A 26,478-nucleotide genomic window follows, 5' to 3' on the forward strand; every position below is an offset into this window, starting at 1 on the left:
TGTTGAACTGGGTTGCAAACAATGTTAATTGCTGCCTCATTATCACAGTACAACATCATAAGTTCTTCTGCCTCAACACCAATCTCTCCTAACAAGGAGAAGATCCAAAGAAGTTCTAAAACTCCATGTGCCATGGCTTTGTATTCAACTTCTACACTTGACCTTGCCACAATTGTCTGTTTCTTACTTTTCCATGAGACTAGATTACCCCCAACAAGGGTGCAAAATCCTGAAGTAGATCTCCTATCATCAAGGCATCATGCCCAATCAACATCTATATAAGCCTCTAGCGTCAACTGTCCATGGTTAGCAAACCATATGCCTCTACCTGAGTGTCCCTTCAAATAACCAAGAATTCTGTCAACAACCTCCCAATGCCGGACTCGTGGGGCATGCATACCACACTCACTGCATAGGAGATATCTAGTCTTGTCATACACAAATATAGCAATCACCCCACAAGTCTCTGATATCTCCCAATGTCCTTTACCAGCTCACCCTCTGATGCATAAATTTTGTGATTTTGATCAATAGGAGTACTATCAACCTTTGTTCCAAGCTTCTCTGTTTCTTGTAAAAGGTCCAGAACATACCTCCTCTACGAAATAAAAGTTCCATGTTTTGATCTTGCAACTTCAATGCCCAAGAAGTACCTCTGCTCCCCAAGATCCTTAATTTCAAATTCTCTATGTGGATTCTTCTTCAAACTATCAATCTCACTTAGGTCATTTCTTGTGACAACAATATCATCCACATAAACAATCATGACTGACACTAAGGATCCCCTCCACTTCACAAACAAAGTATGGATGATTTAGTCTGAGTGTAGCCAAAAACAATCAAGGCCTTCTTGAATCTGTCAAACCATGCTCTAGAAGACTGCTTTAAACCATAAAGTGACCTTTTCAATCTGCATACCTTCCCCTTTTCAGCATCATTGTAGAAACCAGTAAGAAGATCCATATACACTTATTCTTGCAAATCTCTATTCAAAAAAGCATTTTTCACATCAAGTTGAAATAGGGGCCAAGAGTATGTGGTAGCAAGAGAGAGAAGGATCCGAACAGAAGTCATGTGTTGCAACTGGTGCAAAGGTCTCTAAGTAATCAATGCCATAGGCTTGGGTGTACCCTTTTGCAACTAATATGTCCTTATACCTGTCTATACTTCCATTTGCCTTATATTTAATTGTATAAACCCATCTGCATTCAACAATCTCCTTGCCCTTTGGTAGATCCATAATTTCCCATGTCTAATTCTTGATTAAGGCTTTCATCTCTTCCTACATAGCTATCTTCCACTCAGGTTTGGAGAGAGCCTCACTAACACCCTTGGGTATAGACACAGAGTCAAGAGAAGAAAGGAAAGTACGATAGGAAAAAATCCATTGTATGATAGGTACTGTGAAATACAATGAGTAGTACACTTTCTCTTCCTTTTTCTAAGAGCAATAGGAAGGTCCAAGTCATCTATAATGGGATTAGTAGAATCAATAGGAACTGAAACATTTGAGGGATCAAGAGGAATACCTGAATCCATGTCAACTAAATTTGGAGTCTCCAATGAACCGATAGGAAGTGATGTAAGTTCTTCTATAGTGGAATCAACCTCCCTGTGAAGTCGCTATCGTGAGTAACACTGAGAAGCATGACACAAGGAAGGTGGTAAGGTAGGTGACATATGAGGATCAGACACAAGAGTGGACACAGGAACTAGAACTGGAAGAGGAATAGACTGCTTACTCATTTCCCCAAAACGCTCTCCTTGATAAGGATCCTTGGAGAAAAAGGATGTAAACTCAAAATAGGTGACATCCATAGTAACATACCGACTCCCAAAGACTGGACCATAGCAGTAATACCCTTTCTGATTTTCTGCATACCCAAGAAAAACACACTTCTTTGCCTTTGGGTTGAGCTTCAAGCGGTGAGGACCAAGAGCATGTGCAAAGCAACACACCCAAACACCCTGAGAGGAATGTGGAACATCTCCCCCTTTGGAAAAAGGAGGCTGAATGGGGTATAGAATCCAAGTATACGAAAGGGCACCCTATTAATCAAGAAGACTTCTATGAGAATTGTATCACCCCAAAACCAAACTGGAACAGTAGATGTGATAATCATACTTCTTGCAATCTCAACAATGTGTTTGTTCTTCCTCTCTGCAACACCATTCTGCTATGGACTGTAAGAACAACTACACTGATAGATAACTTTATACTCTAACAGATACAAAGCAATGTTCTTTTCAAAATATTCCCTAGCATTGTCTGATCTAAACACCTTCACTCGTACCCCAAGCTGTGTTAGCTCCATCTGATGAAATTGTCGAACCAAGGATGGTACCTCATCACGAGATCTCATTAAGAAAATCCAAGAGTACCAGGAAAAATCATCCATAAATAAAAGAAAATATCAATAACCACCCATAGAAGAAACATGGTATGGTCCCCATACATCAAAGTGAATAACATCAAAAGCAGATGAACATCTTTTATTAGTAGCTATAAAGGAATGTCTACAATGTTTTCCAAGCTAACAACCTTTACACTCTAGACTAGACAAATTAACAAACTCAAATAGCTTTGGAAATAAGAAACACAAAGAGGAAAAGACAAATGACCCAAACGATTATGCCAAAGCATAATCTGACTCACAGACTCTGACTCAATATCCCTGCTGACATGATGACCTTGATGATGAGGAAGCGCATCCAGAAGATAGATTCTATTCACTTCACAACCACTCACAATCGTCCTCTTTGAATCCAGATCCTACAAAACACAATGACCAGGAGAAAAAATCATTGAGCAATTCAAGTTCTTAGTTAAACTACTAACATATAATAAGTTAGTACTCAGTCTGGAAAAATGAAGGATAAAAGATAGGGAAATGGAATCAGTAATCTTGATAGACCCCTTCCTAGCAATGGGAACATGAGATCCATCGGTTGTAGAGACTCTATCTCTGCAAAACAGAGTTGGTAGGAAGAAAAAATAGTGGAACTACGAGTCATGTGCTCTAAGGCTCCAAAATCTATAATCCAAGAAGGTTCTTCCTTACTTGTAGTAGAAATATAGTTTGCAGTGGCATGTGAACTACCTATATGAGCAAAGGAAGTAGAGTGTGCTCCACCAAAACCACTTGTACCTAGCTATCCACCTGTTACTGGATTAGGGCTGACTGTATCTCACTAATTTAGGAACTACCCATATCTCTCAAGTTTGGCCCTCACTGTAGTAGCTGCAATAGACTCCAAAGTAGTTGTAGTAGGAGTGCTAGGTATGTCATCAATGACTGCCATGTGAGCATTTCCCTTCTTGTTTTTAAGTCTATTCGACACAAGATGAGGATAAAGCTTCCAACAGGTATCTCTTGTGTGTTTAGGCTTCTTTCAGTAATCACAAATCAAATCCTTCTTATCTTCCTTCCTGATTTCACTACCACCTCGGTCTCCACCCTGTTTAGGTTTCACAATACTGACCAAGGTTGATTGTTCAAAACCAAAATTCTTCATCATCACATTTCTCATATTCTCTTCCCCTGATACAAAGGCAAATACCTGAGAAAGAGTAACACTGCCCATGGAAAGGATATGTTGCCTTGCAATATCATATTCAGGATTAAAACCAACAAGAAATTTAAATACCCTATACTTTTCTAAGAGCTTCCGATAGGCAGTTGCATCCTTAGTGGTTTCCCAAATAACTGTCTCTAGATGGTCAATCTCCTGCCACAGGGTTTTAAGGGGTAAAAAAGTAAACAGCAATAGGTCTATCTCCCTGCGTTGTAACAATAATATGATTCCTTAACTAATAGGTCCTAGCAACATTTTCACTCTAAGAGTAGGTTTCTACAACCCCATCCCATATTTCCTTAGCTGCATTTTCCCACAAAAAAAATTACTTATATGGGGCAGCATCAAATTACACAGCCAAGTCATCACCATAAAATTTTCCTGTGCCCACTAGGAGCTATTAGTCTCACGTTTCACTTCTTCACCAGTGATATACCCTAACTTCCCACGAGCGCCGATGGCCATCTTTGTAGATTGTGACCATTCTAAGTAGTTTGAACCATCTAACTTAGCTATAGTGATGGCCCCGGCCCCGAAAATGTCTTTGATACCTCCTCTTACTAGTCCCATTTCACTCTTGGGTTTGTTTTCAACTCCGATACCCTCCATAATTCTCAAAAAAGAGTTAGGTCACTTTAAGATAAAAGAATATGAAGTAAATCCCTTCAGGTACCACAAACACCCTTCTGATACCCCAAATGATCCTTTCACAAAAGATTCTCTTTCTGTAAGACAAGAGAAGAGAGAGAAGAGGCAATCGCTCTCTCCAAAGACCTCCGAAAATTGTAGGACTTGAACCGCCCTCTTCAGAAAACTCCAAGGAACCCTAAAAAAATAGGGCACCACTTCCTAGGTCAAAATTGAAGAGCCCAACAAAAATAGGACTCTCCTCCTTTCTCTAGTTCTTCTTGAATTTGATGGGAAACCCTAGACCAACTACAAGACAAAACAGATCCACCAAAAAATCCAAAAACTGGCCTTACCTAAGATCTTCGATCAACCTCTCAAATCACCATGTAGTCGGCCATCTAGGGTTGCATGATAAAGCAGCTCAAGGAACCTTCGGCCTGCTCTGATACCAAGTAGAAGTTGTTGATGATAGTTTTAGATGAATTCCTTGTGAAGAAAAGTATAAGAAGTTGAAAGGTTTCAACAGTAGAGAAGAAGAGAGGAGAAGAGAAGAGAGTGGGATGTTGCCCATAATAGAATAGTTCTAGCCATCAACCCCTCTTTGAATTATATACTTAAATTAAAATAATGAGATATTATAAGAATGCCCTTAGTAGGGCGACTACAGCTGAACAGTCACAACTTAAAAAAATCAACTAATGGGCCTAAAGCTCAATAACTTCCTAACTTAACAACTTAAAATTAAAAGATAAAAAACTGGCCCAATAACTTGAAATTGGCCCAACTCAACAATTATTTAAATTATATTTGAAACTGTAAGTAATATAATTACATTTTAAACTTTAATTAAAAGTAATTATATTTAAATTATTTATTTAATATAATTCAAGCTATAAATCATGGTTTTTAAAACCGACTCAGAGATGGAACCGGCCAGGGGTCTGGTTACCAGGTCAAATGGTCAGCCCGTTCTAACAAAAAAATTAAAAAATGAAAACCGGTCAAAGCCATTCGAATGGTTCGAACAATTAATTGTTGGGTCAGCAATTTGTTAACCAAAATCAACGATTTTAAAGGAAAATCCAGTTTTGGGGATAACCAGAATCGATCACTTGACCGGTTCTCGGTTTTCCGGTCCGACCATCTAGTTTGGTCCGGTTTTGAAAACCATGCTATAAATAGCAGAAAATTACATTTAATGAATAGAAATTAGCCAAGAAGACAACCAAAAATAAAGTACCAATTATTTTGTCATAATTACCAAAAATTATCCAAGAAATTACCAAAAATGGATTAAGATGAATTCCAATAAATATGATAAATTACCAAAAATTAAAAAATATAACAATTAAAATTACTTTTTGAAAATATGTACTAATTATCAATAATCTTCAAGAAGTAAATGTAATTAGTTCATATGTATTTAAAATGCATTTGTTTTTCATATAAATTATGAATTATATAATTTAAACATTATAATCATTGCCTATGATGATTTTAATTCATTGTGTTAGAATGAAAAATAGAAAAAAATGTATTTACTATTATGTATTTCCATTATTTCACTTTTACTCAACAAAGCCCGTACATTACACGGGTAACTGCTAGTAATATTTAAAGTACGTCCAACTCTTCGAAAATAAAATCAGAAAACAAAGAAGAACCACTAATCATTGTGAAAATAGTGAAAATGCATTAACTAGATATAGGAGCCTGTTCTCATGCATGAGAAATTGCACACACCTTATTAGTAATTTTGATCTGTGCGGAATCAATCTTTTTTATTTACGCGGCATCCAAGCATGTTGCTCGGTTGTTTCTTCTTATTAATTTTTATCTCCACCGAGCTTATATATGCCAATTGACCAAATAGATTGAAAACCAGAGGAAATGGGTGAATTTCTTTGTCAAGAGTTGAAAGGTTAGCCTCATGTAGTTGTTTAACTAAGAGAAAATAGTAGAATTTACACAGTAGTAGATAGTTCTCGACGGGAAAATTCCGTTTGCTCAGCCAAGCCACCATTTTCGGTTGCAACATCGGCGGAGAAATCCTCGAATACAATACAACTTCCTGTCCAATTGTGACCTCTTGCGAGATGTTCCTTCACAATCTCTGGTAATCTCAATGAAAACCTATCGTCCACCTCTTCAATATGTATGATTGAATGCCCCGTAGAGTGACACCTTGAGAACTTCTCAATCATCGTTTCATGGCCATCAATTTTTTGGCTCATTCTAGAACTTGCATCGTCATGGCTTTGTCCTCTCTCCCCTTGCTCTCCCTCCCTATCTACCATTGAATCAACATCCTGTTGTTGCTCCATTTCAGCTAATGCCGTTGAGGTGATGTCCGGTGATTTTTCCGGTGACTTATGGGAGGGATCAAGATTGACACGGCAGACCGGGCAGGTGGTGTGGTTCCCAAGCCAGAGGTCGATGCACTCTGGATGAAAAACATGATTGCATTCCGTCAAGAGTCGAAGGGTGTCATCATCTTCGAACTCCGATAAGCAGACGGCACATTCTAATCCATACTTATCCTGTTGAAGATCTTTCACAGTTGAGTAGACAAAGGTGGGAAACGAAGAGATTATCGAAGGGTCAAGGCCGTGATTGGTCTCAGACGCCTGTGGAAAAGCATTGCCTGATGGGTTACGGCCGAGAGACGACCTCGTACTGGCTATGTGTTCCATGAAGCACTTGCAGAGGTATATGGAGAAGAACCCGACGAAGAAGAAGATTAGGAGGACAATGGCGAGAGTAAGTGTTACTGATGACGGATTATAAGCTTCAGGTGTGCGTTGATTGATGGAGATGTTCGTCGACATTGCCTGAATCAAATCCGAGACGGTTGGTTGGCCGGATATAAGCTATCCTGGCCTGGAGGAGCTCTGCATGGACGACGAAGGAGACAGCAGAATATGTGAATTGTGAAGAAGAAGAAGAATTGAGGAACTAAGTTCTCTTGCATAACAGACCTTGTGCTCGTCTGAAATCTTCCTTTTGTTTGCTTCCTCCTTTCTTTTGTGAGGTTGGTTTCTCCTGTGCGGTGGCGACCAAAGTCACAAGTCATTGAGCGAGTCACTAGTGGAAAAAATAGGAAAGAAGATTGGCCCTTGGATTTTGTTGATCTAGTGATGGTACCCCATGTGAGAAAGAGCTTGGTTATCATCAGATTGGGATCTACCTCAATACCCCACCCACCCACCTTGCATAATTGCATTTAGCTGATTAGCATGGATCTCTCTGAAACCCATCACACGATTAATATGATGCTTTTGAATCAGAGAAAAGACGAAAATATGTGGGCCTTCTGTTACGTTGCTTTTTCCCATACAGAAACAACTTTGTGATGTTTGACGTGGCTTCTTTATTTGCCACGTGTACTACACAGTGGAGTTATATATACTCTTTTGTCAAGTATTTTAAATGGGTAATCAATTCTGCCCTTGCTTCATTTTGGCAAGGACCTGAGTTTTGATTCAAAAAAGTAAAAATATAGTAAAATGAACATATGCGTAATCAGTTATACTGATAGTAAGGCTGTAAATGTCCAAACTATATGGGGTAAGCTATAACCCATACATTCAGTGTCATATACTCGTATATTCATCGCTGGATTATTATGAGTGTTTATATCAATTTTCGAATTAAGAATATTCTAACATAAGCACCAGACCAACCATGATCTATGAATATGAATATTTGGCAAAGTTTTAGTATCTCCTGCTCACACCAGCGCAGTTTTAGTGTCATACCTTTTAATAACTTTAGGGAAAATCTATGGTACAAGTTAATTTTTTTGGTTCGTCTTACCATAATATCAAAAGCTTTCAAAAAAATTATAATATCAAAGTATTTTTTTAGTTTATATTAAAAATAAATAATACTTCTTTCATTTTTTAATTAGCATAACTAATCCTAATGTCTACAAAATCCCTTAAAGTTAAAGTACCTCAAAGTTTTTTTCACAATTGATTAAGTCCTCTCTTAATTACCATTAGCATTCTGTCACAGTGTGATTCCTTTTGACTTATAGATTATTTTAAATCTCAGTTTTATCCTTTTGTTATTGAAAATGCCCTTGAGCTTTGAAGATAAAAAACCCATGATAAGAAACCAAAAATCAAATTTGAAAGATAAACAGGTGTTGCAGTTTCTAATTTCAATTTACTTGATGATGAACAAAGCGACAGCCCATAAACAACAAACCTTTTTAGGTTGTATTTGACATTCCTTATTTTAAGTCATTTGTTCAGAAAAAAGTGTTCATGGGGTATTTTAAGGAGTCCGATTCAATCAGGGCAAAGCCCATTTGAGCAGTCTTTACTACCCTTGCATTGAGAATATCTCCGTATTTATGTGCTTTATTTCATGGAAAGATATTCCCAATACAAGATAACAAAAGACTGCTGGAACGGTGTGGGAACAGGTTTGCCCCAATGGAAGCTGATCTTGTATTTTAACAACAAAAAGCAGATAAGTCCTTAAAATAAAGAATACCAAATGCAGCCTTAAAGGAATATATAACAAACGGAGGCTTTTTTGGGTTACATTCAAGAAGGAAATGCAGGGGTTCTATGGAGATTTATTTCACCCTACCATTTAGTAAAGCGTATAGTAGTATAATGATTGAAATCTACCATTTAGGAAATCTACTAAACCCTCTAGACTCAAATATTGGATCTTATTACCAAGATCATTACAGGAAATATGACATATACCAATGGATACATCAACAGCTTGTTTCGTCAGTATGGCTCCATTTGGAAGGAGTACAAATATAAATATGTATTGTGCAAATACATACGAAATAGAACAAAATATAAGGTTTTGTGCTCTACATATTTGTATTTGTATTCTAAACCTTTATTTGCAATGTACATATTTATATTTATACTCATTTCAAATTGAGCCTTAGTATTTTATATTTCTGAACCTATATTTACTGTGCGTATTTGTATTTGTTACAATTAATAATATAAAAATTATAACAAATAAATTATATTTGTACAAAATGCCTACACATGATTTGTAAAAAAAATTAAATAAATAACAGCCCTTCCCTTAATACAAATAAATTGCATTTAGATTGAATCTTACATAGCATCACTTAATTAAACAAAAAATTTACATACACTATAACTTGTCTAAAGTCCCTATTAGAAATAATCTGGGAAGAGAGAGGGAGAGAGAGAGATCATCAAATTGCCTACATTTCTCTAACATGGATTTGTAAACACAAATTTTGTGCAAAATTTGGAGAACAAAATTAATGCGGACAAATTCAATGACTTTTTTTTTCTTTTTATTTTTTTGCAAAAATGTAAGTGGGATACAAACTCTCTTTTTCTTGGAAAAGTAAAACCTCTTATTCTCTTGTCTTGAACGAAAGCCGAAATTGCGACTAGAACTTGCAATTATGAGAAGAAAGTAGCACCCAACCTTGTGTTAACGAAGATTTACTCAAGCTCAACCAATGATTAGAATGTGAGCAGCTGAAAGCAACATCCTCAATTGTAGAATTGATGGAAGTCTTTTGGATCATGGGAATTTGAAGATCAGAACTTCACGGGTTGATGTTGTAGCAATTTCAGTACTCAGCAATTGAAGAGTTTGCGTCTTTCTTCTTTCTTCCTTGATCTTAGTGCAGCCCATTTCTTTTCCTTCTTTTTCAAAAGCAAAGGAAGTAGTTGGAGATGAACGGAAATAGTCGGAGATGAACAAAAGTAGTGGTTGAAATGGGAGAGCCGAATTCATATTTGATTGGGAATCAAGCATTTAATTTGGGGAACCCACAAGATTTTAATTTCTGATTTAATTTAAAGACTTGTTAATAAAGGAATTGGATTTGCCCCCCTTCCATCTAAAGACACATGCCACTTGGCAAAAAGGGGTTGGTCCTATGCAACTCCTAATTTATTTGTCTAGACTTGACTTCCAAATTTGGCCAAATAATCAATCCCTCTTGTGATCAATTTGTAATTCCAATTAGAAGTTAATTAGGAAATGGGTTGGATTTGTCCCCAGTTCCGGCAAAGAGGACTTGGATCCATGCATTTCTTGATTTATTTGGCCAAATTTGACTTCCAAATTCGACTGATCCATCAAGGATCCTCTTGTGTGAATTCCTTTTTTAAATGGGATTCTACATGTACCCACCTAAGATTTGGTAAATCTGTCCATTGAATAACAGATTTGATCTTCAGATTTTTTTTTTTTCTAGCAATGCATTGAAAATCTGAGTTTCTGAGCCCGTGAAATGTGAAACTCCCTTGGGCTAATGAGCCAATTCTTCTTAATGGGCCCAGTGAATTCTAATTGGTTTTGTATCAACAAATGCCCCCAGTCGGTGATCGCTAGCAATGCAACCACCAACTTGCACAGTTTACACTCTTGCAGGTTAGGAGTAGAGAATTTTCTCACTCTCATTTTTTGTACCACCCGTATTTCATAATCTCACTCTCCTTTTTTGTTTGACACTTGTTGATAACGCACACCTTCCTTGACATTTCTAACACGAGACATTCGCTACTTCAGCTTATTTAATCAATCGCCTCCTAGTTCCTAAACTTGGCCACAAGTCTCCCTTTGAGATACCTTTTGGACATCCCCTGAATTGTAATTGCTTCAAAGCATTTGCGTTCAATTGCTATCCCAACTTGCGCCCCTACAACAAAGAAAAGTTTGATTACCGCAATCTTTGCTGCACATTTATTGGCCATAGTTCTTGCCATAAGGGATATTGCTACTTGCATGAGCCTACTGGTCACCATCTCTATTGACATGATCTTTGACGAGAATCCATTCTCTTACAGTGCTAGGCCTCTCCAGCCCATTCAAAATAAGGATGAACCATTTATCTTGGGCCCGCCACCTGTCCTGTTTCCATGTCACACTACAGACTCATTTTCAACTCGCACCATGCATCAAGCTACACCTCAGTCCATTGACATGACTGCATCATCTCCGAATCCACCGGCCCATTCTCACGAAACTTCTTTGGGCTCATCTCCTACACAACCCAACACTTCAGTTGCTATTATGTTTGGCAGTGTGCTGCCCCCTACAGCAGGCCTAGTTGCTCCTCTCACTTCTGGTTCAGCTCTTGTATCTATCCATAGAATGCAGACAAGATCCAAATCTGGGGTGTTCAAACCCAATCCAAGATATGCATTAACCTTTGTCACAAGTGAGGCGGAGTCCACATGTTTTACACATGCAGTAAGTGATTCTAAATGGCGTGATGCCATGAACACTGAGTTTACTGCCCTTATTCAAAATCATACTTGGTCTCTTGTAGCACTGCCTCCTGACAAAAATATTGTGGATGCGTATTTAAGATTAAGCATCGTGCTGATGGTACAATTGAACGCTATAAAGCGTGTTTAGTTGCAAAGGATTATCATCAACAAAAGGAAATTGATGTTGCAGACACCTTTAGTCCAGTGGTTGAACCTTACACCATTCGGTTGATTCTTTTCATTGCCACATCAAGATCTTGGCTCACCCATCAATTGGACGTCAGCAATGCATTCCTCCATGGTCACTTATGTGAAGAAGTTTATATGTGTTTCCAACATCCGTCTTTTCCCAATCATGTGTGTAAATTACACCGTTCACTCTATGGCTTACGATAAGCCCCGCGTGCATGGTTCACTCATCTTCATAATTTCTTAATTTCCAATGATATTGAATCTAAAGAGGATGCCTCGCTATTCATTCATCACACAACCCAACCCGTGATGTCACCTTGATACTTATTTACGTTGATGATATTATCATCACTTGGTCCAACTCGGCTCTCACTGACAAATTCACTAATGTTCTCTCTTCCGAAATTTCCCTACGGGATCTTGGTCCCTTAAATTTTTTTCTTGGACTTGAGTCACAACCCACCTCTGTTGGCATCATTTTTCTCAATCCAAATATGCTTTAAGGCCTCCTTCATCGTGCCAAAATGGTGGATTCTAAGCCTTGTACCACCCCTATGGCAGCTAACACCAAACTCTCTGTTGACTTTTCTAAAGCCTTTAATGATCCTACATTCTACCACAACACTGTGGGTGCCTTACAATATCTAACGGTGACCCGTCCAGACTTGGCCTTCTCAATGAACAAGGTTGCTCAGTACATGCAGTACACCATGGGCCTGCACATTCAGCAATCTAGCTCGACTCAACTTCATGGTTACAATGACTTAGATTGTGTCTGGTGCTTAGATGACCGACGCTCTCATGGGGTATATTGTTTTTACTATGGGCCTAACCTTATCTCTTGGTCTTCAATGAAACACTCCACCCTGTCCAGATCAAATAAGGAGGCCGAGTATAAGTCTCTTGCAATTCTTGTAGCTGAGCTCATTTGGATTCAGATACTCCTTCAAGAAATGGGTTTTCCTTCTTCTTCCTCTCCAATCTTGTGGTGTGACAACATCAGGGCAACATACTTAGTCTCTAATCCCATTCATCATTCCCGCATCAAACATATTGAACTAAATTTTCATTTTGTTTGGGATAAAGTTCAATGTCGCCTCCTTGAAGTCCCTTTTATCACCACCATTGATCAGACGGCTGACATCTTCACCAAGGCTCTTCATGTTTGGCGCTTTACATTCTTGTGTGACAAGCTCTCCCTGACAAACACGTTTACGCTTGAGGGGGCATGTTAAAGATACCTCAACACTCACGCAACCCGTGTAGCCCACTTTGATAAAGATTATATTTCATTGTTATCTATTGTGTGTTTTACCATCACTCAAACTCTATCACAGCCAATAGGCTTATCTTGTAATCCCTATGCAAGTCCTGAATGATATATGACAAATGCGTCTTTGAGTTCCCTCTAAATACATTATGCTTACTCTGTACTATATTATAAAGCAATTAGGTCCCAGTTAGCATCCTTCTCCTTCTCCCATTCCCTCTTCTCTCTTCTCTTCTTTCTCCCTTACCCCTTTCCAGCTCTCATTCATTTTCTCTCTTTCCTCCCTTATCCTTTTCCATCCCTTCCATTAGCCAAGGCAATAGGGCTATAATCTATCCCATTAAGCCACGTCACCCCTTTCTTCCCAAAACCTCTCCCTCTCCCATTCCCACCAAGAGAAAATCATGGCAATTCATGATAGAATAATGGAGCAAGGGATTTTTAGAAAGAAAATCTGTTCTCCTAATACCACTCCCTCTTCTTGCCCATTTCCCTTCCCTCCACATTCAGGTAGTTATGTTCACAAGATTGAGATGTGTATGAACGTGCCTCTTCAACCTTATTGAGTCTTAACTCTCAAGAACAAAAACAAACAAATGTTGATTTCAAATATCTATGTTACTAAAGAGTAAAGACTGTTTCCAGTTCAAAACTCTGTTTATACCCTGCTGAAAGTAGCAACATTATCACATGACAGCCTGACCATTTCACCTTCTATTGGTTGCTACTGCTTTGGCAGCAGTGTTTTTGGAGGATTCCGTAGTCAAGATATGAGTCAGCAGTTGGATGAAATTGGCTAAGAAGAGGAAACCGAGAATGACACAATGGTTTAAAACATGAGATCGATACGGGTCAAGAAGACGATTCTGGCGGGTCGGATCATAGGTTACCCAAAAAATTGTCCAAACCCTTTTATTTAATTACCGGTTTGAACTGATTTAATCAATCCGGTTTGGTTGGCCAGGTCTGGACAAGTACATTTGACCCAGTTCGGCAGTTATGCAATTTAAAATAATAATAATAATTGATACATTACTAAAACTAATGAGAAAAAATCTATTAATTAACCAAAAATAATGGATAATTTTAGTTAAAATAACAAAAAATTATTGACAGATGTTTTTTGTTAAATAATAAGGAAAGCAAAAAGGAAAAATCAAAAGTATTACTCTCAAAAGAAAAATACAAATAACAAGAAAATGTCACTAAAAATAATAGAAACATCTATTCATATATAGAGGTGTCAATTGGATTGGATTTGGTCCAACTCGATCCAGCTCAATGTGAGTCCACTTACAAATGGACTGGACCCAATCCAGTCCAAATCCAATCCAATCCATTAAAATGTAAATGGACTAGATTGGATACAATCTAACCCGAATGAAATATAAAAAATTATATAAAAAACATAGAACATATAAAAAATTAAAATATATACATATATATTAAAATGAAGAAAATATGGAAATTATAAAAATATACCCTTTTGGCATTGAAAAAGCACTTTTATAAAAGTGCTTTCATAAAAGTACTTTTGTAGAAGTGCTTTTGTAAAAGTATTTTCGTACAAGTGTTTTTGTAAAAGTACTTTTGTAGAGATGCTTTTATAACAGTACTTTCCTAGAAGTGATTTCATAAAAGTGCTTTTGTAAAAATGATCTCACAAAATCACTTTTATAAAAGTACTTTTGTAAATTGCTTCTGTAAAAGTGCTTTCGTAAAAGTGCTTTTATAAAAATACTTCCATAAAAGTGCTTTCGTAAAAGTACTTCTATAAAAGTGATTTTATACAAGTGCTTTCGTGTAAAAGTACTTTTATAAAAGATGTTTTATTAAACTACTCTCATAAAAATGCTTTTATAAACTGCTTTTATAAAATACTTTTGTAAAAATATTCTTGTAAAAGTGATTTTATAAAAGTATTTTTCATAAAATTGCTTTTAAAAAAGTGTTTTCGTAAATGTGCTTTCATAAAAGTAATTTTATGCTATTTCAGTTCTAATCAATTTCAAATTGGACAAGGGTTTGGTCTCATGATTGGATTATTGGAAATTTGGTTAAGTCCAATTCAAACCAATAAGAATATGGACTAATTTATTTTTGGATTGGCCCAACCCAATAATTACAATGAATCGTCCAAATCCAATTTAATAAGATTTGGATCGGATTGGATCCAATTCAAAACCGGTCAATTGACACCCCTATTCATATCTCATACTATTATTTTTTTTCGTAAATATCTCTATTAAACATATAGAAAACAAAAGAAAAATAACAACACAAACTTAGGAAAAAAATCAAAACAAAAAATTAGTAGAAAAATAATGGCAGAACATTAAAACATAAATTGTGTTAATTAACAAAAAACTATTAATAGAAAAATAACATAAATTTTCTAAAAAATAATGATAAATATAACTCTACAAATTTTCATGATCCTATTATATATGAGATTGAATCTGCTCCTCACACTGACCTCAAAGGAACATCCCACCTTGTATTGGGGACATGTTATTATTCATGGGAGATGTTCACAACACACAGTGGGATGTGCAGTGAGGTGAGCTTTATAAGAAGCAAATCCCAATTCATTAGATTTTGGGTTTTCCCATGCATCACACGGGACCCTACTAGTATATATACTAAAGTAGAACATGCCACGTCAAATGGCCTCTCCTTGCTCCATTAACCCCAATGGAGCAATTCTAGAGGGGGTCCAAAACTGCCTTTAGAAGCCCATGGAGTTGACATGGTAGCATGACTTATCACCCTTTTTCCTCTCATTTTTATTAGGAAACTAATTATCCCCTATTTCCTCTTAAATTATCTTTAGCTATCTCTAATTCCTGTTTATCTTCTCCCCCACTTTTCATCTATATCTATCTGAAGAAAGTTTTAATTAAAATTTTTAACCATAATTTAAATATTATAATTAAATTATGTAATTACTTTAAAAGAAATAAAATTTAGATAACAAAAACTTAAATATTTTATATATTATTGAAATACTTAACATAATTAAATTTTAAATAGTTAAAATAACAAAATTATGTAATAATAGTAAAAATTATAATTTTATGGATTATTGAATTTAATAAATAATAAATATTTGAAAATTTAAATAATGCAATAGCATTATTTAAATAATTAAACAATATTGTAAGTAACCAATTTAAATACTTTAAATATCAAAAAATTAATACTAAACCATATTCTTAACATAATTTAAAAAAAATAGATTAAATAATGAAATTATGTAATAACTTTCAAAATTTATCAAAGGCACAAAATTAACTATAATTTATTAATAATATTTGATAATAAGAATATAGAATATAAATAATTGATACAATTTTAAATATTATTAAAATAGTGAAAGTATATTAAATAACTTAAAGGTATTGAAGCTTTAATAGTTATTTATTGTATTTTCACTATAAACTTTTAATAATTATGGAAGATTAAACTATTGTTATTTGTCAAAGATTTGACTATCAATTTAACTGAAATTAGGAGTATTCACTAGGCAGATCAGTTCGGTTGTAGGTTGTTTAGCCAACCAAACTGTCTTGTTAGGTTGGGGAATTGGTCACTCGAAAGTAACCAACCACTAGTGAAAGCCAACCAACTCAAGTTGTATTGACCAATGTTTTAAAAACCAACCCGGAGACCGACATAATTTTGCATTCGGGTTGTAGTCATCGGTTCAACCGTCTTGGTCGAACGAGTTAACTCGTTCCACATAAACACTCTATATATTTATATACATATATATGTGTCTCTGTGTGTGTGTGTGCAAATACATATTTTATCAATAAATAGTGTATAATTATGTTTTACATATAATATATGTATTATTTTATATTTTTAATTCAGTTTTAATTTTGTGTTTATAAAAAAATGTTAAAAATTACGATTTGAGGAGAAAAAAAGGGTTTTTCACAAAAATAATGAATCAAGGCACCCATGGCACCTTAGGACACATAGATCTTAAAAATTTACCCAAAATAAAAATAAAAAAAAAAATATCACCTCAATCAAACATTGGAGTTCAAAATTATGGCCTCCAAAGGTTTGTACATGCATTAAATATGCAACCTATAACCTAGTAGCCGGGTCGAATAGGTCAACAATTGAACCCCCTAAGTCAAATGGTTTTTTACCAAGTTAATAGTTTTTTACCAAAGGGCAGGTTTCAATAAAACTAGATCCAAAATCGAGGTTAGGTGACAATTCTAATAGTTCAACCAATTGAGTCAATGGTAGGTTGAAAACATAGGTACCAGTTTGGGCAGATTTTCAATTTGGTTGGTTGGTTCAAAAGATGTAAACTTAAAAAATTAAATTATATTTCAAAATGTAATGATATTATTAAAAGAATAATTTAAAAATATGTTTACAATATAAAATATTTTAGACTAAGAAATATGAGAATTTTCCCACTTTCCTATATTAAAAAAATATATTTAAAATATAAAATATTAATATATATTAATAATCAAGTGGTCCAATTTGATTGGTTTACAACTGACCAAACCAGAACTAACCTAACTTGGTTGGGTTGGAAAATTATTGAACCAAAGCCAACTGGAAATACTATAAAGTAACCAACTCGAATTAAGTTGAGTCAATTTCATCAGTTTCATCAGTTTGATGAACATCCCTAGATGAAATTAATTATTGTTATTTTTTTGTTGCAAAAAATAATTAAAAATAATATATAAAACATAAATAATTATTAATTATTTAAAATTAAATTATAAAACAATTGTCTACTCTTATGCATTTCTATCATTTAACTTTCGCTTAACAAAATTCGTGCATCACATAGGTCCTCGCTAGTATGGACAATGATTAATCCAAGACTAGTGTACTTCTACATGTGTTCATACATGCATCCATGCATGCATAGATATATAAGCACTTTCAATTCATGCTACATGCTTTCCTTGTAGCACTGGCACCAACTTTTTTATTTTTGCAGGAAGTAGAAACAAAGCATCCACAGGGGTCTCAATAATATCTCCAAATGAACATTTGGTTGCAGACACAGGACATATGTATCAAGCCTTGGACCAGATGATGCTGAGCTCTCGGCGTGATTCATGCATTTCAGCTGAAGATCAGATGGGGAAATCACAGAACAAAGCTTCTTGCAGATTTGAAAGATATGGTAACAAAAATTCGAACTGGAGAGACAAATGCAACATGGATGGGAAAAGCTTTTGTTCAACATATTTTATCTCTTTCTAGGAATCATATGGAACAGTACATGTAAATAGAAATAGTAAATAAAATTGTAAATCACGAGCTAGCCAACCGTGATAGAACAAATGTGAGACGGTGCATGAGAGAAAGCCTCCTTGCTGGATCCTGGATGGGGCTTGTGCATCTTGACCCCTTGTTAAGAGTTGATTCATATCATGTTTTTTTTCTCTTCTGAGCATATTGGGTACAAAATACAAAAAGGAACCTCAGCCATTATAAATACTGGGGCTACATGCACTTCAAGCAACAAACTACAAGTCATAAGGGTTTTTAAACCCAATGTATCAATAACCAAATGCAATGCACTTTCCATTTGATCCTTCAAAAGTTGACAGGGTTAAGATGAGATCAACTCAGTGCATCTGATCTTACAAGTTACAACCTTATCCAAATGTTGATCCTTCTTTTTGAATGGTTACCCAAGTATAGATCTTCGTACCCAGGTAACAACTTGAAAGTACCATCTCACTTTCTGGTAATGTCTCCTGCTGATTGTAGAGCCTTTCATCTTCCCCAACCTAAAAAATTCCAGGTAACAACCTGTTTGATTTGCTTCTTAGCAGCCTTAGGCTTCAGATTATGCTGAAGCAATAATCTTATAAAACTAGACAATATATTGAAATCTCATATTCACAAATCAATGTTGATTCCCTAGTGACTACAGGTGTTCCACATGAAAAACAGCAGGAATGCAGAAATGCACAAGAAAATTCAACGTACTTCTGAGAAAATAAAATTTCAGAAAGAAAATGAATGTCGAGGAATGCATTAGGAAATGTACAAAATTAAAGGTTATTTTACAAGTGAAGGAATTAGGACCAACATAAATGGAGGAAACAAGTTTGGAAGCTTGAAATATGGTCTGACCCCACATCCGACCGAATGACAGAGCTCTCAATGTGGAATGTAAATGACTCTGCCAACTCAATTGCATCCTGAACTTGGAGGTGTGTCCCTTGCTGCCTAACAATAATAGATGCAACCCTAGCAGCCAATGTGCCCATACCTTTCAAATCTGATGCACCACGTAGAATACCATATAAAATACCAGATGCATAAGCATCTCCAGCACCACATGAGTCAACTGGTACACATGGAGATGGGGGTATATATACAGATTCACCTTTTACACCAATGTAAGAGCCTCTTGGACCATCAGTGACAGAGACAAGAGGAACAAAATGGCTCAGATACCTCGTTGCAGACAAGGAACTCTCATTTGAGGAAAAATGACAGAAAGCCCTTGCTTCGTCACTGTTCGCAAAAACAATGTCCGCATGATTCCCTACAATATCCCTGAGTGGAGGTTTCAAAATAGATGTTATTAAAGCACCAAAGGATGAATGATATGGATTTCTGAATTATGCAAGGTTACAACATTGGTATAATAATATGGAGTCTGACTAACCACCAAAGCAACAACTTAAATCATTGGACCACCCATCAGATGGGAAATATTACAAAAATCATATGGATTTGCAGAATTGTTATTGACAGTAAACAAAGAAAAGCAAAGAATGTGATGTTTAGTGATCCACGAATGTTTAATTACTGACTTTGTGCTTCTGACCATCAAATTAGTTTTGCCTGACATGTGAATGAGATGGGCCATTTGCCAAGTGTAGCATGAGAAGAAGAAATTAAACCAGTTTTAATAGGGACAGGAAGTTTTGAAAAACCTAGGAACAGATTATGATTCAATAACTGGTGTATTAGTTAAGTCAGAATGTATTGTTCCAATAAGAAGATTGTGAATAAGATTCCTTTGACAATGGGTAGGTTTCCAGGGAGAATCTAACTATTGAGAAGGATACAGGTGCTTATAAGACGATCAACAACCTCTTCAGTCTCTCACGGGTCATCACCTTCTCATACTCAATATCTTCTATCACTGTACTAATTACTTTTTGTCTAATGAAATTTCATCTTTCAACTCATGATCAACATTTTTTATGGTTTAAAATGTGAGTAAACAATTAAAAATGTTACTTTTTCCCTTTTTTTCCTTTCAACTCAAAAAGCTTAAGTACACAACTTAGATGAGGAATTTAACACCTATAACAAGTCCATGAGATTTCCCTTTTTATTCCTTTTCCTCTTTCCGTTTAGTTAATGGAACCAGTTGTCAATTAGTTCAGCATGGAAGTAGGAGTTTCTGCTTAAGAGTATAAAAAACTTAACATGGGTTTCACTAGTCAAATTTGACCTGGCCTTTAATTTTTACCAGAAGAGTTGGTAGTAATTCTTTAGAAAGCGTTAAAGCAATGTACATAGCCTAGAGTCATTAACATTACTCTGATCAATCATATACTCACCAACACAAGCTGCTCTTCAGTACAGAGCAGTAAGATATCCTAATTTAAAGGTAAATTTCAAACAGAAATTCTTGATGGTTTGGGCACAGCCCAAGAATAAAACAACCATAATTGAGATATCCTTGGTATGACCCACCACAATGACCACATGTAGATCAATAGATCCTCATCCACTCTGCACATGTACCACATAAAGAGCAGATGGAGGGGGTTAGTAGTTTCTTCATCTATCCTCCTTTCGAGCATTCCCACACAAGAAATCCTGGATAGGTTCAATGGACCCTAAAGGATTTCAATCACCAAATCCTACAATAAGTTCAAACACCTTGTATTGAAACCAAATGGTCAGAGTTGTAGAAGTATATAAGATTAGAGGCTTACCAGAAATCATCATAGTTTCTCTCAATGCAGGAAACATCAGATGCTGTGACAGCAACAAGAGCACCATGCCTGTGAGCATTCTGACATGCTTTTATAATTGTTCTGACTGTATGAGGAAATTCTAATAAGTACCCTTCTACAATGAGTATCTTTGTTTTGGAGATTACACTATCCAAGCAAGAGTCATAGCTAACAGTTGAAGATGTACCCTATGAGAATAAAAAAACACACGATATGTCAAGGTCACCTAAAATTCACCTAGAAAACCAAACGGACAGGTGCAGCCAAATGCACACTGTAAAAGTTTTTTTTTCATAAAATAAAAGCATCATTGAAAAGCCTTAAAGAATTTTTAACTTCAACAGTCTTCTTAGAGAAGAAAATAGACGAATGAGAAGAAAGCATGTTAAAGTGAAAAAAGGGGGAAAAGAAAAGGAAGAAAATTGAGGAAGATAAGGCTGGAAAGAGAAGATATCTACGAGGATCCAAACAGTTTCATGCTATACTTTAAGCCAATTATAATGAGAAATGCTCAAAATTTTTATAGAAATTAATAATACTTAATGATCTGATAACCACATGAGTTGCCCATCGCATGTTCCTTCGTTCAGAAACAGATAATGGTATAGAGGTAGTCCGCCCTTTCCAGGGAACAAATCAAACTCAATTTAAATGAATGTCTTCCTGGAAATGAGGGACTTCAGGAGTTGGTGTGGCATTGAGAGGACACCATGGAGGCATCATACCTTTAGGAATTTAGTGTTTTGATGAGGGTTGAGAGGAGCAAGTTGTATTGACCCAACTCTTTCCTCTTTTTTTTTTTTTTGATCAGTTTGGTCGAACTCTTTCCTTGTCTGAGGTTTTTCATCCATGTGGTCAATCATTCTGCAACATGATAATTATACCTCCTTTGTCTATTTCCTTTTAATAAAATTTCACCATTACTAATCCCAGATAGAACAAATGGAAGGAAAAATAATCAATATAATTTATACAATTATTCTATTTTTATTATTTTCGATGTATATGCATATGCATATTTATATGGGTAAAGGAAACAACTTGGATATAGCTAATATAATTGGAAATATAAGAATAAGCATTCAGTTACAAAATTTTTTCTTTTCCAGTATTTCAAAATGAAATTTTCCCATGAATAAAGGTGTTTTTGATAAAAACTCTCAAATAATCAGAAGATCAGAAGGGACCTGACCTGATATGCAAGCATAGTTCGCTGGGCATCTGGAGTTGTAAGGACAATGACTGTACCCGTTGTTCCATCTTTGATGGGAGCAGATAGAAAATTTACATTTGCCAGGTGTAATTTTTCCCTGAGAAAAAAAATATAAGAAAATACATTTAAATATCAGTAGAGAATGGCAGTCACACCAGAACAAAGATTTTCAATTCCTTTCCTTTACAGTATAATATCTCATTTTGCTGAGAAAATGTACAGTATAATCATCTCATGAAGCTTTGATAAAAAAATATCAAAACAGATTGACAGAATAAATAACTAGTCTTTATTTCTTCCATATCAAATATATTAAGAATTTCTCACAAGTGTCAGATTCTAATACTTCACAAATTTTTAAGCAACACTTTTCTTTTCCTATTCTCTTTCTTTTTTTTGATAAATCGTTTCCTTTTCTCTTTAACATAGCACATTATAAATTCTACCTCTTCCCATAGAAATTCAACTAACTTCTTTGTTGTAAATTCTATCTTTCCCCCTAGAAAGTTATTGGTGATAAAGATAAACTTTCGATTTGTTTATGTTCCTCTGACATGGCACATGAATGATAAAATTCAAAGTTGCCTTGTTCTTCACACAAACACCCCTCTTATCCTTGTTTCTCTTCTCTTCTTTTCTTTCTTTTTTCTTTTTGTTTTTGGTGGCATGTATAGTCAAACTTGTCTTTCCATATCCATCAATATTAATTTTCTTTTATGTAAAAATAAAATAACCCCACCAATTATTGGAATATTTTCTAAAATGAATTATAAAGACTTAGACCACATTATATGCATTTTTTTTGTTCTTTTAAACCTGTCTTTTTTCTTTGTGTGCACATTTTGTATTCATCTATATGCACATTGTGTTTTTCATTCATCCCTCTCTTCCATGTATGCGGAAAAACCATCAAATCTCTCTCTTTTCTGGTTATAAATGAAAACGGAAGATGGAGCTTCAAAATTTAAGAGCAGCCAAGTGCATGAGGCTCCTGCTAATGTGGGGTCTGGGGAGGGACAGATGTATGTAGCTTTATCCCTGCAGATACACAGAGAGGCTGTTTCCAAGATTTGAACCCTGGTCACCCAGGTCACAAAGGAGCAACCCAACTATTGCGACAAGGCCCACTCTCTTGAAGGAAAACTGTTTCTATGTATCCACAAAGACATTTCTATATTTTATTCTCTTATGGATTAATTGGCGCTCTAACCAATTAAACAAATAGAATTTTCTTTAAATAGAATTTGTAAGAATTTAGATCTGCATGTTCTTGTATATTAAGGAGCCATTGCTTGTTATAATGGTAAAGTCTCGAGCTGACAAGAATGAGAAAATGGATTCGAGTCTGAGCAACTACTTTGTGCGAAAAAATACCAAAGGTTAGGTCCATATCCAGTCTACCCCTCCCAAGACCCCAGATAGATGAGACTGACAATGGGTAATGGCCTTTATGTTCTTTTAGATTAGGTATTCCTTTTAATTTTTTATAAGCAGCACCTCAGTTTTTTGAAGAACACACCACGCCTTGTGCCTTGTACCTCAAGCTCTAAGAACCTGTTGCACTTTAGATTCATTTCTTGCTTTTGAAACACTGCCTTCAGGTGTATCGTATCCAATAGTTTTAAACATATGCATGCAAATACTTGAAAGATTAATTTTAGTTGGTTACAACTATCCATTGATGAAAAAGACTGAGAAAAGATCACAAGTTATTTGATGATAAATAAAATGCGGTATAAAAGAAAGTTAGCACAAATTAATTGAATTCCTGTTGTTTTACAGAGCCATCCAACAACTAAATCAATACTATGGGAATGATAGGGAGTGAATTAAAAGCTAAGTATTTCATTACTTTGCAAAAAAAAAAAAACATAGTATTACACTGCACAATAAGATACTGTGCAGCAGCAATGATCCTCCTATACAGTTTAGCCTATGGAATTAGATACAAAAAGTGTACTGATTGCAAAATAAAATGAATTGTGTAAAACATCCTTGACATAATTCTAAGATGCCACCCAAGAGTAAATTCTTCCCCATAATATCTTGTGTAGTAAACTAGCAGGCACCCAATACAATAAATTAATCAGAAATTACTAGGAGCAAAAAAAAAAATTTTAAAAGACAGAACAAAGCAAAGCCACATAATCTGCTTTTTTATGGAAAGGTACATAATCTGCTTTTGCAGAAATACTGCCCACTTTGTTAAGTTTCTTTATGACTTATTAGGAAACGACTAGTAATTCTAGCAATGCAGTAACACTGACAAAAACAATAACATCCACAGCATTGGAGACGAAGAGAACTTATTATTTCCACAATTAGAGGAGATCAGGGCATTGTTTCGTAAAACAAACTTTAAAATGTTTGAAGCTAAAAAGGATGATGGTGAAGATGCTGATGATGATAATTAATTAAACAAATGAAGTCTAACCTGTAAAACCCACCCAAGGGATCACTTCCTACACTGCCCGCCATAGCTACGTTCAACACAGGGCCTCCAAGGGGCTGACCTCCGAGCCTGGCCAAGGCTACCAAGGTGTTAGAAAGAGACCCGCCGGCAGCAGCCTTGTAGCTACAACCATCATCCATTGCTCGCAGAACTCTATCCCTCTCTTCATGGTTCACGAGCTTCCTTGTCCCCTTTTCTATCTCCACTCTCTCCAAAAATTCATCATCCACCATGCCTGAAAAATCTACCTACCGAGGATGAAAACGAAAAAACAAAAGGAAGTTACTATTCATTCCTAATTATTTGAAACTACCGAACTCCTTAGCTATAAAAGCCTGGAAAAGAGAACTGAAAATAATAAATTGCTGATCATCACTAATTTATTATCTATGAAACTAAATATGAAAATAGAATTTCTTCCTTCATTCGGAAAAACGGACTTTTCTTCCTTTTTTCTCAATTATAAAAAAAAAAAAAAAAAAAAAAAAAAAAAAAAAAAAAAACTGACTTTTTTTTTCAATTGATCGTTAGAATAAAACACAGAGGCTAACTAAAACTAACTAATTCAAAAGGCGTCATAATTACAAATAAATCGAATAAAAAGGCAAATTGCAACAACAAACTAACTTCACTACCATACAATTTGAGATAGAAAGAGAATTTAAAGCTACCATGGCCTGCCCGAAACCCAAAACATCCCATCTCTCTGGTCTCTCCTCATTATTATCATCATCATCTTTTTCGTCTTCATCACTGTCGCTTCCGCTCTCAAATCCTTTTGTGTATTTCCCTCCACTGCATCCAGTAAAGTTAGAGAAATCCCGAGAAACCCCACCTCGTCTGCCTGAGGCTTCAAAATCACCAGAAACTCTTCGACCCTTCATTACTCTCTCCTTGTCTCTACAACACCAACACCGACTAAACGAATGATGGCGCCATAAATTCTTGGGCGGTTGTTCTTTAAAAGGTAACACCCAGAATTAGGCGGGAAAAGTGGAATTGAAACGAAAGGAGAAGAGAGGGTGGTAGCGCCGGCACCACAGAATGGAGGTCGACGATGAGCCTCCATCATCCGACCCGGCCAATGCTTGTCAGCCTTCGATTTGGCATTTTGGTATTTTTATTGATGGGCATTTACTAGAACACCTATAGTTTCACCGACTTATATTTTACACGTTAATATAACACCCTTTATACTTCACTAATAAATATTTGTTTTGCCATTTGAAAATAGTAACATGATCATCTAAACTAAGTAGAAAATTTTTATGGGCATGGACCAGTGGTTGTTTATTTCAAAATACCCGTAGTGGAAAATGTTCAAGAGAATGGATTCCAAAAGTACTCTTAGCACTTTTTGTATAGAGAGAAAAATTGACCAAATTGAGATGTCCAAATTTTATTAAGGGAAAAAATGGAAATTTTGTTTTGAATTGATTTTTATTAAATTTATTTGAATGGATGTTATTGTTAATACTGTCATTTTCAACTTTCATCTAATGGAAGGGTGATTAAGTAAATTAATTGCAAACTATAAGGGATGTTTTAATAAAACACAAACTATAAGGTAGGTTTTAGTAAATTCATGAAATTATATGGGTGTTTTATTAATTGACCCTTTATTTATCGATTTTATAAGGGTAAATTTCTTAAACTACCCTTATGGTTTAGCCACTAAGTATACCCCTACTATTTGACTATTGTCTAATGCTATCTCACTGTTTCAGAAAATTACCATTGTCGTTAAAATATTGACATAAGGGCTGAAATTACCATTTTGCCCTTAAATCAAATTGGAAGCTCCTCTAGTTCTTCATCTTCTTGAGTCTACTCTTCGTCGCCCAAGTTCAATCTGGTCTTTATCGATCAAAATTACAGTCATTGTTACAACTTCCAATAGTGGCAATGATCTTCTT

The 26,478-nt window shown here is 35.5% G+C and overlaps 2 protein-coding genes across 2 annotated transcripts; both read right to left on the reverse strand.

Moving 5' to 3' along the window:
• Nucleotides 1–2,457: 2,457 nt before the first annotated feature.
• On the reverse strand, nt 2,458–7,166 carry LOC148848550 (RING-H2 finger protein ATL30-like). Its single transcript, XM_088952449.1, has 2 exons — nt 6,175–7,166; nt 2,458–2,773 (listed from the first exon to the last, which is right to left on the reverse strand). The coding sequence occupies exons 1-2, from the start codon at nt 7,032–7,034 to the stop codon at nt 2,746–2,748; spliced, it is 888 nt and encodes a 295-aa protein (XP_088808575.1). The 5' UTR covers nt 7,035–7,166; the 3' UTR covers nt 2,458–2,745.
• A 10,969-nt stretch (nt 7,167–18,135) lies between these two features.
• Nucleotides 18,136–25,740, reverse strand: LOC148848551 (uncharacterized). The gene is made up of 6 exons (XM_088952541.1): nt 25,234–25,740; nt 24,545–24,810; nt 22,090–22,207; nt 20,877–21,085; nt 19,004–19,476; nt 18,136–18,698 (listed from the first exon to the last, which is right to left on the reverse strand). The coding sequence occupies exons 1-6, from the start codon at nt 25,444–25,446 to the stop codon at nt 18,685–18,687; spliced, it is 1,293 nt and encodes a 430-aa protein (XP_088808667.1). The 5' UTR covers nt 25,447–25,740; the 3' UTR covers nt 18,136–18,684.
• Between the last annotated feature and the right edge of the window lie 738 nt (nt 25,741–26,478).

The sequence above is a fragment of the Nelumbo lutea genome, chromosome 6 (assembly GCF_056320005.1).
Source record: "Nelumbo lutea isolate HS-2025 chromosome 6, American lotus-T2T, whole genome shotgun sequence".
In the NCBI taxonomy this organism is placed as follows: Eukaryota; Viridiplantae; Streptophyta; class Magnoliopsida; order Proteales; family Nelumbonaceae; genus Nelumbo; species Nelumbo lutea.